Here is a 15,523-nt window from a genome sequence, read left to right as displayed (position 1 = left end):
TATTTTTTTCATGTCTTGTTAAAAAAAAAATAGTAGATTGTCAGGATTGAATGAGGTCAATACCAAACCTCTCAACACAAGGTGTTATAACTTTGTGATTTTATCCAGCGGGGTGTTATTGTTTTTACTTAGCTGGCACTTTGATTTGAACGTTTCTGACAGCAACGTTTTCCTTCTCTTTACTACCACTTTTCAAATCCATGTGAAACTACAATAGTAAATACTGATTTACACATTTGAGGTACTTGTACTTTACCCAAGTATTTTCATTTTAGAATGCTTCATACTTCTACTCTACAATATTTTTGGAAAAATATTTATACTTTTTACTCCACTACATTTATCTGACATTATTTACTAGTTATTTTATGAATTCAGATTTTGACACATAATACATAGGAAAAATGAAACCATCCAACATCATATTTAAGTGACTTGAACCATGAAACAACCACACAACATGTATTGGAACGAAGACGTTTTTGTTCCAAACTATTTCACAGTGATCAGCTTTAAATTATTTAATATTGATTTCATTTTGTTCTGCATTGAGTACCTTGACACCTATACTTTAATGTTTATACTCGTACTTAAATACTTTTACTTAAGTACCATGCAGTAACTTTATTTGAAATTGAAGATTTTTACAGTGTGGTGTAAGTACTTTTACTAAAGTGAAGAATCTGAATACGTTTTCAACCGTCGCTTATTATTAGAATTAAAAAGTTTAATTTTAACACAATGTTGGCGATAAAAGGTGGAGTTTGGCTCTGTTTTGTTTTCCCCACACTGGCCTCTAAGCGGTGCGCTTTCCTTCGGAACTTCTTTGTTTTTCCATCTCTCGCCCGCTGCCCGTGATCTCTATCATACACGGTGGCTGGCTGCAATTTTTAAAAACATTTTTATGATGGCGGAGGACAGTGAATCTGCGGCCAGTCAGCAGAGCCTGGAGCTAGACGACCAGGATACCTGTGGGATAGACGGCGACAACGAAGAGGAGAATGAGCATTTGCAAGGGTGAGGATGGCCTGTCCGGTCGGGAGGCGCAGTTATCTCAGGAAGCCTGTTTGTGTTTATGTGTGCTCTGTCGGGAACGGCTAGCGCAGTTAGCTAACATTAGCAGACACAAAAACAGCCATGCTCTCTGCTATAAGGCCGTCATTTCATACGAGTGCTCATTTGAAACCTTAAAGTGTTGTCACTTGTGGTGTGTGATCCCTGTGTACCCTCGGATACATGTTTCTGCTCTCAGTTAGCTGTTAGCGTCCTGATTGAATGACATGCCATCCAGACAAACCGTTAGTTAGCTACCGTTAGGCTAGCTCAGCTGTCATCGTTGCTATGGTAGCTAACATTAGCTCACTGCTGCTGTGTGCCATTTCAGCAACCCCTGTTTAATTACATGTTTGTGTTCACATATGTAGGAGTCCAGGGGGAGATTTGGGGGCCAAGAGGAAGAAGAAGAAGCAGAAGAGGAAGAAAGAGAAGCCAAGCTCGGGGGGAGCCAAGTCTGATTCTGCATCTGACTCTCAGGAGATAAAGGTGCGATGAGGACCCACTGAGATGGAAACACACCCATTTCAGGCCACATTTGAAACCATTACCCACTAACCTAGTGCCAGGCCGATGGTAGAGAAGGTCCTAGGAGTACGATAAGGGACACAAGGAATAAGGTCTTGCAGACAGGCCGCAACACAAGAAAACCATGTTTGTGTGACTAGGATTATATTGGTCCAGACTTTGCTCTTATGGTTCCTAATAACAACGCTTTAAACCTATATTTTTATTTATCTTATTCATTCACTACCTCATTACCTTTTATCATTACGTTTCTGGTATTCTGTTGGATAAATATGTCCCTTATTGAGTGCATATTCGTGCTGAGCTGAAGCTTTTACTCCCAAGTTTCATTCATAGAATAACAGACCTTGTCAAAAAAATTAAATATGCATCACTCCAATTTACCAGGAATACAACAAATGCCTGCACTATCGCAAACCTGGATAATGTACAGTATGCTGGGATATGAATAACTAGGTTTCTCATGTTTCTTACAAAAATCTTGTCCTGAGACAAGGACAAGTAAACAAACCCTCAAGAACAGTGTTTGACCGGTACATAAACTGAATAACAGCTGTGGACATGGGTCATCATCAATAATCTGATGTTTAGTGTCAAATATGACTTGACCTTGCATCCAACATCCTTCGGGGTTTAGATTTTTATTGGAAGAGGTTATAAGCCTTACACATGCCCTCTGTTGTGTCAGCTACATTTTATGTATAAAGGACATTGAGATGTTATATACTAACTGTGTGTTACATGTTCTTATTAGTTTACGTGTCCCCTCTCTACATGTAGAATCCTGGTTTGCCCATTCAGAAGCTGCAGGACATCCAAAGAGCCATGGAGCTGCTGTCCTGCCAGGGTCCAGCAAAGAGCATTGATGATGCATCCAAGCACAAGTACCAGTTCTGGGACACCCAGCCTGTGCCAAAGCTAAGTAAGTATGTACTTAATTTAGGCAGAGTGAGCTAAAGAATTGTTTATTTAAGTTATATCATTATATCAAATATCATTGATATCCATAAACAGAGGTTTCCATAATCTGTAGGCACAAGATAATCTATTTGCAATACCAAGATTTGAGTATCAAAGCATCTGTTTTTGTTGTTGTACTGTGTAGTAACCCTTGACATTCAACCAGGCATTGGTGAAATGCACGTAAACCGTCTGTGTTAAGTTCAAAACAGAGCAGAACACATTAACCAAAATGCGATTTCTGAACCTGTCAGGTTTTGTTTGATAAAGTGGATGTCAAGTTTGCATAAGGCTTTTAATGAGAGCAATTTGTACCTAGGAACTCTCCAGGATTTAGAGGTTTAATAGTCATCAGTTTGGCCAATGCAGGATTACAGCATTTGCTTAATTTGCTTCTATAACTCCACCAAGTATAACTTAGGCTTTCTGCAGAGGCTGGATAACTCGTCTTTGTTGACACTTTTTCTGTGTCATCTGAGTAGTTTTCTTTTGTTACAGTATGTTTCTCTACGCGTGTCCCAAAAATATGCCAGCTGTGAAGTTCAGTGAGGTCCGAGGTTTACTCTTAAGAAATGCGTAGTAGCCTTTGACTAAGCTGTTTTTAACAGAAGCAGATTGTGTTATTATAGCCTATTGTTAGCATTTTGGTAAGACATATTAATGGTTGGTGTCTTCTCTGGAGCATTGTCACCTGAGCAAAATGCAAAATCACAGGTCGAATAGAAATATATTGAAATGTTTTTATATCTTTGACAAGAGTTGTGCTGTTTTTGCAGATGAGGTGGTGACGAGTCACGGGCCGATAGAAGCTGACAAAGAAAACATTAGACAGGAGCCATATTCCTTACCTCAAGGCTTTATGTGGGACACTCTGGATCTCAGCAATGCAGATGTAGTAAGTACAGTGTTTATCTCAGACTGATTGCTGATTTGATCATTTTCTAGATTTGATTTTTTTTTTTTAAGTGTAGAAGTGATTCACTAAAGAAATTGTGTGATGTCTTTTTCAGCTGAAGGAGTTGTACACATTGTTAAATGAAAACTATGTGGAGGATGATGACAACATGTTCAGATTTGATTATTCACCAAACTTTCTCAAATGGTAAGCTTTCAGCTCTGATGTTGATCTAATAAACTCCCCCCAAAATGTGTATTTAAAGTACCCATAGTCTGTTCTCCAAATAACAACCTCTCCCCTCTCTCAGGGCTCTGCGTCCCCCTGGTTGGTTACCACAGTGGCATTGTGGAGTGAGAGTGTCCTCAAATAAGAAGCTTGTTGGCTTCATCAGTGCCATCCCTGCAGATATACGCATCTATGACACGTGAGTGCTCCTTACTGATCATATGCATTGAAATCAGAACAGTGAAATTAAACCTTCACTGTATTACACATCTTCTGTCCTTCTGCTGCTCCAGACTGAAGAGAATGGTTGAAATCAACTTCCTGTGCGTCCATAAGAAGCTGCGCTCAAAGCGTGTTGCTCCAGTGCTCATCAGAGAGATCACACGGAGGGTGAACATAGAAGGAATATTCCAGGCAGTATACACAGCAGGAGTGGTACTGCCTAAACCTGTGTCCACATGCAGGTATGCTATGCAGTATTGAAACACATTGAAACACAGCATCATACATCCTTTTAAACCAATAGTCCTTAACGCTTTGGCTTTTTCTGCTCTTTTTTTCTGTCAGGTACTGGCATCGTTCTTTGAACCCCAGGAAGCTTGTGGAAGTGAAGTTCTCCCACCTGAGCCGAAACATGACTCTGCAAAGAACCATGAAGCTCTACAGACTACCAGATGTAAAACAATAACACCTGTCAACCCTGGATCAATCCTTACCATCCTTATTGACTGCAGGAATTTACATCAGCTTTTTTTTCTTTCTTTCTCTCCCTCTTTCCTTCTCTTCCACCCTACACCTCATATAGAGCACCAAGACCCCAGGTCTGCGGCCGATGGAGAGGCGTGACATCCCCCAAGTCACTGAGCTGCTACAGAAATTCCTTAAACGCTTCCAGCTTGCTCCTTCTATGGGAGAAGAAGAGGTGTCTCACTGGTTCTTGCCGCAGGACAACATCATTGACACATTTGTAGTAGAGGTATCTAAAAATACTTTCTATCCTCAAGATACTTACTGTTGATTCTTCTATACGTTTTAACATTTGTTGTGCGTCTCTGTTCTCAGGGTGCTGGTGGTGTACTGACAGACTTCACTAGTTTCTACACTCTGCCCTCGACCGTGATGCATCACCCTCTACATAGGAGCCTGAAGGCTGCTTACTCTTTTTACAACGTTCATACACAAACCCCACTACTGGACTTAATGAATGATGCTCTGATCCTGGCCAAGCTGGTAATGTCACACTCGATGCAGATTGATGCTAAACGCATGACAACACCAAATAATTAACCAGTTCTATGAGTTAGAATTTTATAAAGTGGGGTTGTATGAGGTACTTATTCATGGTAATTTGGATTAGACTCTTGCCTTCTACTGTACATCTTACAACCCCACTTTGAAAAACACAAAATATCCCTTTATGACTTTAAATTTAGGAAAATGAAAAAAGACAGGTAGCATCTTAAATAAATAATCTGCAGTTTTAGGAGTTAAAGTTTTTTGCTGTTCTGTGATTGATTGTGGTATTTACTTTATGACTTCCTTCGTTTTACAGAAAGGGTTTGATGTGTTCAATGCCCTGGATCTAATGGAGAATAAGGTGTTCCTGGAAAAGCTCAAGTTTGGCATAGGAGATGGAAATCTGCAGTATTACCTCTACAACTGGAAATGTCCCCCTATGGACCCTGATAAGGTCAGAAGCATGATTTGTCTGAGCTCATCATATCACAGTGGTTCTTAACCTTGTTGGAGGTACTGAACCCCACCAGTTTCATATGCGCGCTCACCGAACCCTCGTTTATTGGAAAAATAAAATGTGATTTTTTCAAATTCAAGATATAGGTATATGTTTTACTGGTGCACAAAATGAGCCGTGCATCAACATCACTGTGTTCAAAGAACAAAACCAGTAAAACATGATTTTCACACAAAAACAAAAACATAATAATGAATACTTACTGCAAATCAGTGTGACTTCTGCTAGTGCCTTTGAGAGACCAGGTCAGAAATGTGCGAGCGTTGTTGTTCTGAAGAGTTGTTGTTGAACCTGGCTCTGCTGAATTTCAATAATTTCGCCGAGGTGTTCATCATTGACATCTGCTGTCTCAACACCAAACGTGAACGGCTGTCTCACCCATGCTGGATATGACTCTCTTGTAAGGAAGTATCCCTCATGAGACTTTGCAAGCTCATCCAAGTGCGTGGCAATTGCTTGCTTCAATTCCACGGGTACAGAAATGTCTACGATTCCAGACACATCTTCGATCTTACTTCCAGCAGGGGAAAGTTTGCGAAGTTATCGTTCTCTGTTCGTCGTTTCCATAATGGAAGCTTTTTTTGAAAAGCCTTCAGGTTTTCTTCCGCTTCGATGATGTTGACTCCACCTCCCTGCATCTGCTGATTGAGACGATTGAGAGCTGCGAAGATATCAGCCATGTACGCTAAAATGAGAATGAACTCAGAATTTTTGAAGCAATCTGCATGACAATGTTGGTGCTCTTGCAAAAACTTCCACACGCATGGCAAAAACACGATTCAGCACCTGTCCCCGGGATAACCACCGAACGTTAGAATGGTACAGAAGTACCTCGAATTCAGAGCCCATTTCTTTACAAAGCTCACTGAAGATGCGGTGCCTCAGAGCACTATTTCGTACATAGTTCACGCATTCCACTACAATTTTTAATACTTCTGCCAGTTTTGGAGGCAAGGTTTTTGTTGCCAACGCATGCCTGTGCAGAATACAATGCGTAACAATGATGTGTGGTGCATCGGCTTCCACTAGCGCACCAAAACCAGACTTTCTTCCCAGCATTACTGGAGCTCCGTCCGAACAAACTGCAGAAACCATATCCCACGAAAGATTGTTGTCTCTGAATCTGCAACTACTTGAGCCAAGATGTCTTTGCTCATGTCCTCTATTCTGTCGCTGATGGTGTCATTTGAAAGAGGAATTTGGGATAACTTAACTTCAGCCGCTTTTCCCAGCATGATATTCGCCATCTTCAAAGACAGCTGGTTTTATGAGTGTGTCACCAATGGTGTGTGGTTTGCCCTGCTTTGCGATCAGGTAAGCAACTTCGTACGATGCTGTGAGGATCGATTTGTTGATGGGTACAAAGCCGAGAACAGGCAGAGTAGCCTTTTCATCGAATCTGGCTCTCTTCACCTTGAATTCAGCAAGTGTTCTTGTATTCCCCATCTCCATGCTGCTTAAGGAAGTGTTCCCTTAGCTTTGCCGGTGCTAGACTAGAATTGCTCAACTTGGCATTGCAAATCATGCAGTTAGGACGCTGACTCCCATCACGTTCCGTTGTACATGTGAATCCATATTGTACATATTCGTCCGACCACTTTCTTTTTTTGCTCGACATAGTTAGTATGAAGGGATTCAAATATTAAGAAAGACGTACCATCATGACGGTCACAAGTCGTCTACTGAGCGCACCAAATTCCCTGCAGCACAGATAGGCCAAGCGATGTAGCGTGATCACCTGCAGCCAGTGATGGCCAGGCGGGGCGTGTCATCACGAATCATATGAGTTGGGTGTGTGTCTTGACCTCCGCCGAACCCCTGAGACTGACTCACCGAACCCCTGGGGTTCGATCGAACCCAGGTTAAGAACCACTGTCATATCAGCTATATTAAAACAAATATTTATATTGGCAAGCAGCAGTTAGTTTTGGTCACCGATAATGGCTACCAGGATGACGTTTATTAACTGTGTTTGTTAACCCAGGCTTAATTTAATATTCCCTGTGCGTGTTCTCATGAGAGGGGGGCTCATTTTACACTTCTACAGTAAAGAAATATGGACGGACAATCGCCTATTCATGCCTTTTTGTGAGAATATTTGAAAAAGATGTTGCAGTTTAAGGCAACACTGTTTTTTTGTAGCTTGATAACTGCCAATTCTGCAGCTCTTAAACTCTATACATGATGCAACATGTGGATATGTTGAAAACACATTTTATGTTGGTCAAATCAAAGTGAAATCAAATGTATTGATTTAATATTATCTGAAATAAATAGTAATGCACTATCAAAACATTTTAATCCTCTAATCTGTATCCTATTATCTCCAATATACCAGCTGATATACAGTAGGTTGTAGTGCCAAAGAAACATCCCCATGCATACAGTATGTACACATTTGTTGCACTGTTACTTCGGTGGCATTACTGATGTAATGTTCCAACTCATCTAGTTTGCATATATTTGATATTCCCAAAGCTAAGAATCAGTATCACTCATAGATTGAGTATTAACTAAGTGTCCCTTTATTTTCAAAGGAGTTAGTTAGTGAGATGTATTTTTACACCTACCTTAGGCTTGCAATGAACTCGCTCTGTAACAATAGCTCTGTCATATACTGTATTTTGTGTAAATATTTGTTAACAACTTCTCCATGTATCATTTAAAGATGTATACATCTCCAACACTTCAGTTCCAAATTGTTTCTATTTTATTCTGTTTATATTTCAGGTTGGCCTCGTTCTTCAGTAGTACGTCTCTTCCTGGCTGCTACACAAACACTGATGAAGAGGTTTGTTAGTGACCTCTAGCTGAACCTAACCTGGACATGCAGGTAGCTCAAGCTAGACAATGAGAACTACAACTGTAAAACCAACCTGGAGAACGGAAGACGGTTAAAAAAACCCTTCTGCGTTCACCTGGAGGTGAACACTCTTTAAATCATCAACATCCTGAATGTGAAGTCATGCTATGCCTGAGAAACTCATACAGTACAACGCTCCTGACATGCACACTCACATTTAAAACATACAGAGGATGCCTTGACATTGTGAATTTTGTTTTCCTCAGCAGAAACTTCGTTACCATGGACTGGCATGTCTTTTTATTTCACTGACATTGAAATATGTAAATGATTATCAACAAAGTAAACATGACCACAATACAAAACGATAAGTTATTGTGTCCCCACTGAGGGGTGTTCAAGACATTAACGAGTTATTATCCATCTTTGTGGTCAGAAGTTTATCTGCTGGCTGTTTTGGGCGACAGTAGAATTAGAAATACTAAGAACATGTTTCTGTGATAGCTGACTTATAGAAGAAAAAACTCTTTTCCTCAAGCATTTAAAAAAAATATCTCAACTGTCAAACAACACACATACACACAAAGGATATCTTCGTGAAAGGACTCATTCAACTGGTGCATTTATATACATGTCCTTTTTTTGTTTAAAAATATAGTTACATTTAAAGCCAGATCATATTTATTCCTGTAGTTTGAGTTTTGGGGTTTGGGAGGGCTGATCCAAAGTGTTCTCCTCTTAGGTAGTTTAGATGTCACTGAGTTTGTTCAAACAACGTTGGTTTAAAGTGGTTTTTGATGAAGAATGTATTGCATCAATGAAGCACAATTTTTGAGTTCCTAAAAAGAAAAAGAGCCCTTTTTTTTTTTTTTTTTAAAGGGTCAGATTTCAAACCAGATGTGTTGCGGTACAAACTGTAGAACCTTGGTTTTTACGAGGGATGTGAGCCGTTTCTTGTTATAAACCAGCTTCTGGACTGGATTTTTAATAAAACACATTAACTGATACGCTCATTCGGCATAGGGTTTTACCTGCATGTGAATTATATGTTCAGTTAAAAAGAAAGCAAATGTTACTGAGCCCAAAAAAAAGGACGACATGCTGAGTGCACAAGCAGGGCCGAGAAACAAAACCAATTAAACTCTAACCAGAGTGGACTCACCCTGATTCAGATTTAATCCAAAAATAGCCTGTTATTGTCCAGAGATACTTATAACTCTGGCCTACCTACTTAGAAAATGGTTCCCAGTTAAGTGTTATTGAAAGCCAAGGTTAGTTTTCTTTTGTTAATTTAGTCATTGCAACTCACAGAGAAAATACTTCTTACTTTCAGCTGCCTTTTGCAAGCTGGTGAGTAAGTAATGCAGCTGATTGTCCAGAAGTACAACACTTAAACATGTCTGTTAACCCAGAAATAACCATCAATTCCTTCACCTGAAGTCAGTTAAATATAACAAAGAGAACTGATCACAGCATTTAAAATATCTGGGGAATAAAATATCAAATGGCATGTTTTCGGAGCACAGTTGCTAAATATCAAAAGCCTGTGTCAATTACCGCATCGATTTAAAATTTGAATTTCTCCTGTTTTCCAGGTTGTTGTTTTTTTAAATGGTACTGTTTTTGTGCGTCTGAAATATACTGTTGGTCAGTTTTTTTTGTGTTGTGCAGCTAAATGAAAATTATTTGAACAGTTTTTGTATTTATAATTGTACTTTGCAACATGTCTTAAGACAATTCCTGTTTTTTTCCCCAAAATTATTCAGTGAAATAGGAAACTTTGAAACAGATTTTTGAGGGTTTGGAGTATTATGTGTTGCCCTGTGCTTGACTGAGCGATGGAGATCTTTGATGAAAAACGGTTAGCACTTGTTCTGGGCTGCAGCTGCTGTGGTATTCAAAGGTTAACATGTTTTTTTAATTTTTGTATTGTCTTCTTGCTCTGTTACTTTGTGTTTGATGCTCCTGTTCACGTGGCTCTGCAAAACACGAGAGGTAAAGGCTGCTGCCATCTTTGTTCTGTATGTGATGTAATTTTCTTCTCATTTCTTTATATATTAGCAAGAAAGGGACAACCAATGGACAGTCAGCGCTTCAGGGCTCGAAGATGTTTTTTTTTTAACATTTGAAAGTTTAAATGAGTTGACAAAGACAGATGTTGTCGGCATTAATTTAACACTGAGTCAACGGCGTGCCTCATGGATGTTGGTCGTGTCACAGATGTGTTGCCTGCAGCTGTTTGAATGAACTTTGAGCATGTCAGTTTTGCTGCTGTGATTTTTAGCGTTGATGTTACTAGCCACGCCCTTTAGTGAGAACTCAACCAGAAGTACCTGCCTTATTTAAAGATGTTTTGTTTTTTAAATTAAGAATCCTGGGTGGGGGTACTTTTGAAATGACATACAGCTTTCTCTAACTGAAGAACAATATTTTTTATTCAAATCCATTGTAAGCTGTGAAAAAGCTGAAGAACCTTTACCAGCATCATTTAAGACATGATCCCCATGCAAATAACAATCTGTTTCAACACACGTCGGCTATACCAGCATGGATATTTGATTGAATAAACTCACTGTAAAAAGGGACATGAGTGATGCACTTTATTTTATGACGGGCGTGTACATTACAGTTTTAACCCTGCGAAATATTAAATAGACTGCCCCTAAACATTTTTTACATTTATTTTGGTCTGAAATGTTTGTTATATTGTCATATTTACTAAAGAACATAAAGAATGATTCTCCACCCAGTTTAATAGGTTTAATTCAGATACACAAACACATCTTATGTTATGCCTGTATCTGGCTAATGAGATGACACTAAAAAAATCAGTTGCTCATACCAGTTCCTAAAACAATTTAAACAAGTTATTCTAAGACATTAAACTGCAGGCCATCATCTAAACTATACTTTAGTTGGACGACCCTCCATTCAGCAACCAGTAAATTCAAACTTTAACAGAGCCACACTTTCCTCAGGTTTGCTCAATCCAACCAATGATGTCAACTTCTTTATTTGTAACGAATTACACAATTATCTCAAGTCAGTTTCAAGTCCTGGCAAACACGATTATAACCCAATGGCTGACCAATATGTAAGGAAAATGCAAAACTAAAAACAGTGATATTATTAGCATTAGCATTTGATCCAAGACAGGATCCTGCTTTAGGACCAGCAGGGGTAAAACGTATTGGACTTAAACATAGGAATGGTCCTTTTTATTTAGGCAGAGTCTCTCTTATTTGTTTGATTTTACTTCTTCCTTTTTTTTTTTCTTTGCAGGGTTAGCAACTATTTTTTTAACTTTGAGAGGCTGAAGAGTGAAGGAGGAGGCAGACTCTGTGACATCCTCAGTTTCACTCTCTACTTTCCTTTTTTGGCCCTGCTTCTGGCCAACCTCCTCTTCTTCCTCCATGTCAACAGGGTCTTCAGATGTTAGTCTGGGTGCTGCACCTTGTAACCATGCCACATCCAGGGAGGGCACTCTGGGTGTAATGGCCTCAACAGTGTCAGTGAACACCTCGTCATCTTTAGAGGCACAATTTCTGAATCCCAGAGCAAGGACACTTTTCAGTCCCAGCGGCTCCGACACGCTCTGGCTCAGACGAGGCACCTGGCAGGCCGGCACACCTCTAGTTGCACTCAGCACTATCAGGTGGTCCGTCATGTGTTTGGGCTTCACAGACTTGCACACAAGCAACAGTCTGAGCTCGTTCCTCTCTAAAGCTTTGGTGACCTCATTTACCCCAATGGCCAGTTGTCTCCTAGCTGCCACATCTGTCCAGCCGTTTTTAGGAGAATCCTTCATCTGCACCTCACTCACCTGGGGAACAGGCTCTGGTGTAGCAGCAGGTTTCTGGTCTTTCTTTTTCCTCCAGGGGCGAAACACTTTCAACTCTTTCTTCTCAAGGCCCATGGAAACCAGCTTGGCCTTCACAGTGTTCAGGATGAAATGCATGTCTTCCTGGGGGAGTGTGCCCCATTTTGGAGTGAATGGTGAGGTGAACGAGGTCTTGGTCGGAATGTACTTCTTGCTTTCTTTTTTAGTTGGCTTTCCCGCAGCAGCCATACCTCTGAAATAAAGACAAGAAAAGTAATTAAGATACACGTTTACACAACACGTAGAGCCTTTCAATATCAGTAATAACAATTACAGACATGCCAAACATATTTAGGAAGTGTCTCCATTATCGTTTTTCTGACATAGATCACATTTTTTATATTAGCCTTCTTTGTTTGGAAGGCACAGAACAGCGTACAGAAATTACTGACAGGTACACAAAGTTAAGATAAAAGCCAAAACAAACCGGTAATAATTACTAACAGTAAAAAGCATTATAAATGATAATGACAATAATACATTCAAGTCACTACAACAACAAAAGACCACACAGATTATTTCGTGGTAAAGAATATATACTGACCATATTAAAAGGGATATTTATCAAACATTTGTGTAGACTTGAACTTCAATCTGTATCCGTCAGGACATGTAACAGTGTTTGAGCTAGGCAGTACAAATAACAATAATCAACAAAATAAACAAATAGTAATAATTATGACTTTAAATAACATGGCATTGTTTCAGTTGTGATTTTTGATGGTGTAATATAATATTTTAACAAGAGTTTAAAAATAATTTCTCTGAAGTTTTACCGGCTACTGATATGATTACAGCATAAACAGTATGACAGTCGACAACATGCCTGACAAACAAAAGTGACATTAGGTTACTTTACCTGAATTTTACGTTAACTTATTTATACTGGTGCTCGGTTCAGTCCAACAACACGGGTGGTTGATTACAGGGCGCTGCCATTTTGTTTGAATTGAAATAACTTTATTTACAAAGGGACAAGACAAACAGCGCCGACCAGCGTTCAAGTGAAAGTGTGACATGTATTGTGCATGTCCGTTTCTTTTATACATCCATGCTGTGTGCCCCACGTTATGACATCGAAAACATAAACCGCCTTTAAAACCATTTCTAAAACTGAATAGACGTGTTTGTGTGTGTGCATGTGTGTGTGTGTGTACGTGAATGCGTGTGTGCGTGTGTGTGTGTGTGTGTGTGTGTGTGTGTGTGTGTGTGTGTGTGTGTGTGTGTGTGTGTGTGTGTGTGTGTGTGTGTGTGTGTGTGTGTGTGTGTTTGTGCATCCTGACAGCCAATCAGCTCCTTGCCAGCTCTCTCCCCTCCTCCGCAGGACTGTCCATGGCCCATATTTTGCATTGATCAGCTGTACCGTATTCACAGCTGCGCAGTGACATTCATCCAGCCGACTGCAGACATAAATTCATCTTGACCACGGGGCTGCATCTGCAAAAATGGCTTCTCAGGTAAAACAAAAAAAAACCCTTTCATTGTATGCGGCAGTGTTTCGTAGATATCGCATTGAAAGAAATAACGGTTGTAGCAGCAGGGTGTGTTTGTCAACCATCTTTGTCGCTTTGAGATGAGTTACTGTAAGAAAAAAGAGTCTTAACATCTTAATTGTCTGGTTCTTAGTGCATTGCTTAAACAAGGAGCTAAATAAACAGTATTATAAATATAACTAAAGGAGCTGGCTCTTATTACATTTAGTATTTGGAATAATATTTTTACTGGACATTATGACCATTTCAACTCAAATTAAAGGTTTGGCGGTTGATATTTTAGAGTTTATGCTTTTCTGGTTTCCTATGGTCTTTAATGATCTGTTCTGCAATGTCCTAGATCTTTTGTAAAGTAGATTATTCAAGTAGGCACAAAGCACTAGAGTGTTGAATAAAAGCCCATTGTTTAACTGAAACTTGTGAGACAAAAGGTCTCCCGGGCAGTGCACCATGACTACAACAGTACGCTCAGTTTTTTTAATCAGTGTTGTTTGTAACTTATTAATATGCACATTCCTTCGACTGATAAATCGGTTGGATTTGGCAAAGAGGAGAAGTATTTTAGATATAAAGAAATGTAATGATTGGCTCTGGGAACATTTGTTATCTGCAGGCAGAGTTTGAGAAATTGGCAGAGGATGTGAAGAAAGTGAAGACGAGGCCTACAGACGAGGAGCTGCTGGAGCTCTATGGCCTTTATAAGCAGGCAACCGTAGGAGATGTTAACACCGGTATGACTTCCGATTCAGAATCACTTCCATGCAATGTTCCCCAATTTCTGAACATTTCCTTACTCCATGTGTCGTTTTACAATTGCAGAAAGACCAGGAATGCTGGACTTCAAAGGAAAAGCAAAGTGGGACGCATGGAACTCCAGGAAAGGTAACTTATAAAAAATACTGTATGTGTAAGCTGGCTAGAAAACCAGCAACATATTAAAATGTTGTGTTTGTATCCAAATATCTTTCAGAAATGTCCAAGGACGATGCCATGTCGGCCTACATTGCACTTGCAAAGGAAGTCATCAGCAAATATGGCATGTAAAGCTTCAAATGAACGGAAGGGGCATGATTAATGCAAAACGACGACAGTCTACTAACGCAATAATGAAACAATGAGAAATTTGCTGTGGTAATATTTCGTGTTTTGTTTTTTTATACATGGATTATAAAATGAACAACTTCCATGCATCCTTTAAGTAAGACATATTAGCTAATTACTGTTTTTACTAATTTATGTAGATTAGCCTTGTAACCTCATGTACAAAGCAAAACACATTCAATTTAAATGTAGCCTGATTATTCATCTAACCAGCAGAAACACAATGCTGTGAAATGTAAAAATAAAACCTCTTTGAACACTGTTTATGTTTTGTCTTTTGTTGATTTTATTCAGCCTACTCTCACTTAGGACCTTACTGAATACAAATTCAACAGAAAAAAAAAAAACCCCCACACACCCTCAAAATAAACGAACATTTAAATCAACACATTTCTGATCTTCATCAAAGTATGAATTATTGCAGGACTGTTTTAGTTTTGGCTCAGTGTACCTAATAGTCTGACAAATGACAGTATTTTAGCAAGATTTTGTTCACTATCACTTACTGTACATTGAAAGCACTTAAGGGGTCTCTTTTTGTAAAAAATGATCAAGAAGTGGAATGGTCAAAGCTAGCAAAACAGATACCATACTCACTTTTCAGATCCAAAAGGGAAAATTGGGTCAAATTGGCAATGTCTCTCTTCTGTTGAAAGACCATTGTACAATCTATAGCTTGAGAATGCTAATATTATATGTGCTTGCTTCTCCCCTTTGTACTGTGCTTCCTCACAGGTGATACATTTCTGAATCACCATTGCATTTTGTATAAAAAGATGGAATATTTTTCAGAACAAACAGAAGTAACAGCATTTTGCTTATATTTGAT

General features: G+C 39.3%; 3 protein-coding genes across 3 annotated transcripts; 2 read left to right on the top strand and 1 right to left on the bottom strand.

The window, feature by feature from the left end:
- The first annotated feature begins 802 nt into the window (after window positions 1-802).
- nmt2 (N-myristoyltransferase 2) lies at window positions 803-10,805 on the top strand. The gene is made up of 12 exons (XM_063879639.1): window positions 803-1,017; window positions 1,425-1,542; window positions 2,362-2,503; window positions 3,318-3,436; window positions 3,552-3,643; window positions 3,747-3,863; window positions 3,958-4,128; window positions 4,232-4,340; window positions 4,470-4,640; window positions 4,727-4,894; window positions 5,217-5,354; window positions 8,148-10,805. Exons 1-12 carry the CDS (start codon window positions 905-907, stop codon window positions 8,166-8,168), a joined length of 1,479 nt encoding a protein of 492 aa, XP_063735709.1. The 5' UTR covers window positions 803-904; the 3' UTR covers window positions 8,169-10,805.
- An 80-nt stretch (window positions 10,806-10,885) lies between these two features.
- rpp38 (ribonuclease P/MRP 38 subunit) lies at window positions 10,886-13,085 on the bottom strand. Its single transcript, XM_063879641.1, has 2 exons — window positions 12,960-13,085; window positions 10,886-12,293 (listed from the first exon to the last, which is right to left on the bottom strand). Exon 2 carries the CDS (start codon window positions 12,287-12,289, stop codon window positions 11,459-11,461), a length of 831 nt encoding a protein of 276 aa, XP_063735711.1. The 5' UTR covers window positions 12,290-12,293; window positions 12,960-13,085; the 3' UTR covers window positions 10,886-11,458.
- Window positions 13,086-13,320: 235 nt separating this feature from the next.
- acbd7 (acyl-CoA binding domain containing 7) lies at window positions 13,321-14,958 on the top strand. The gene is made up of 4 exons (XM_063879642.1): window positions 13,321-13,557; window positions 14,207-14,324; window positions 14,413-14,475; window positions 14,564-14,958. Exons 1-4 carry the CDS (start codon window positions 13,546-13,548, stop codon window positions 14,635-14,637), a joined length of 267 nt encoding a protein of 88 aa, XP_063735712.1. The 5' UTR covers window positions 13,321-13,545; the 3' UTR covers window positions 14,638-14,958.
- The last annotated feature ends 565 nt before the right edge of the window (window positions 14,959-15,523 follow it).

Source organism: Eleginops maclovinus, chromosome 3, assembly GCF_036324505.1.
Source record: "Eleginops maclovinus isolate JMC-PN-2008 ecotype Puerto Natales chromosome 3, JC_Emac_rtc_rv5, whole genome shotgun sequence".
NCBI classification, from domain to species: Eukaryota; Metazoa; Chordata; class Actinopteri; order Perciformes; family Eleginopidae; genus Eleginops; species Eleginops maclovinus.
This window is presented reverse-complemented; position numbering and strand designations above follow the sequence as displayed.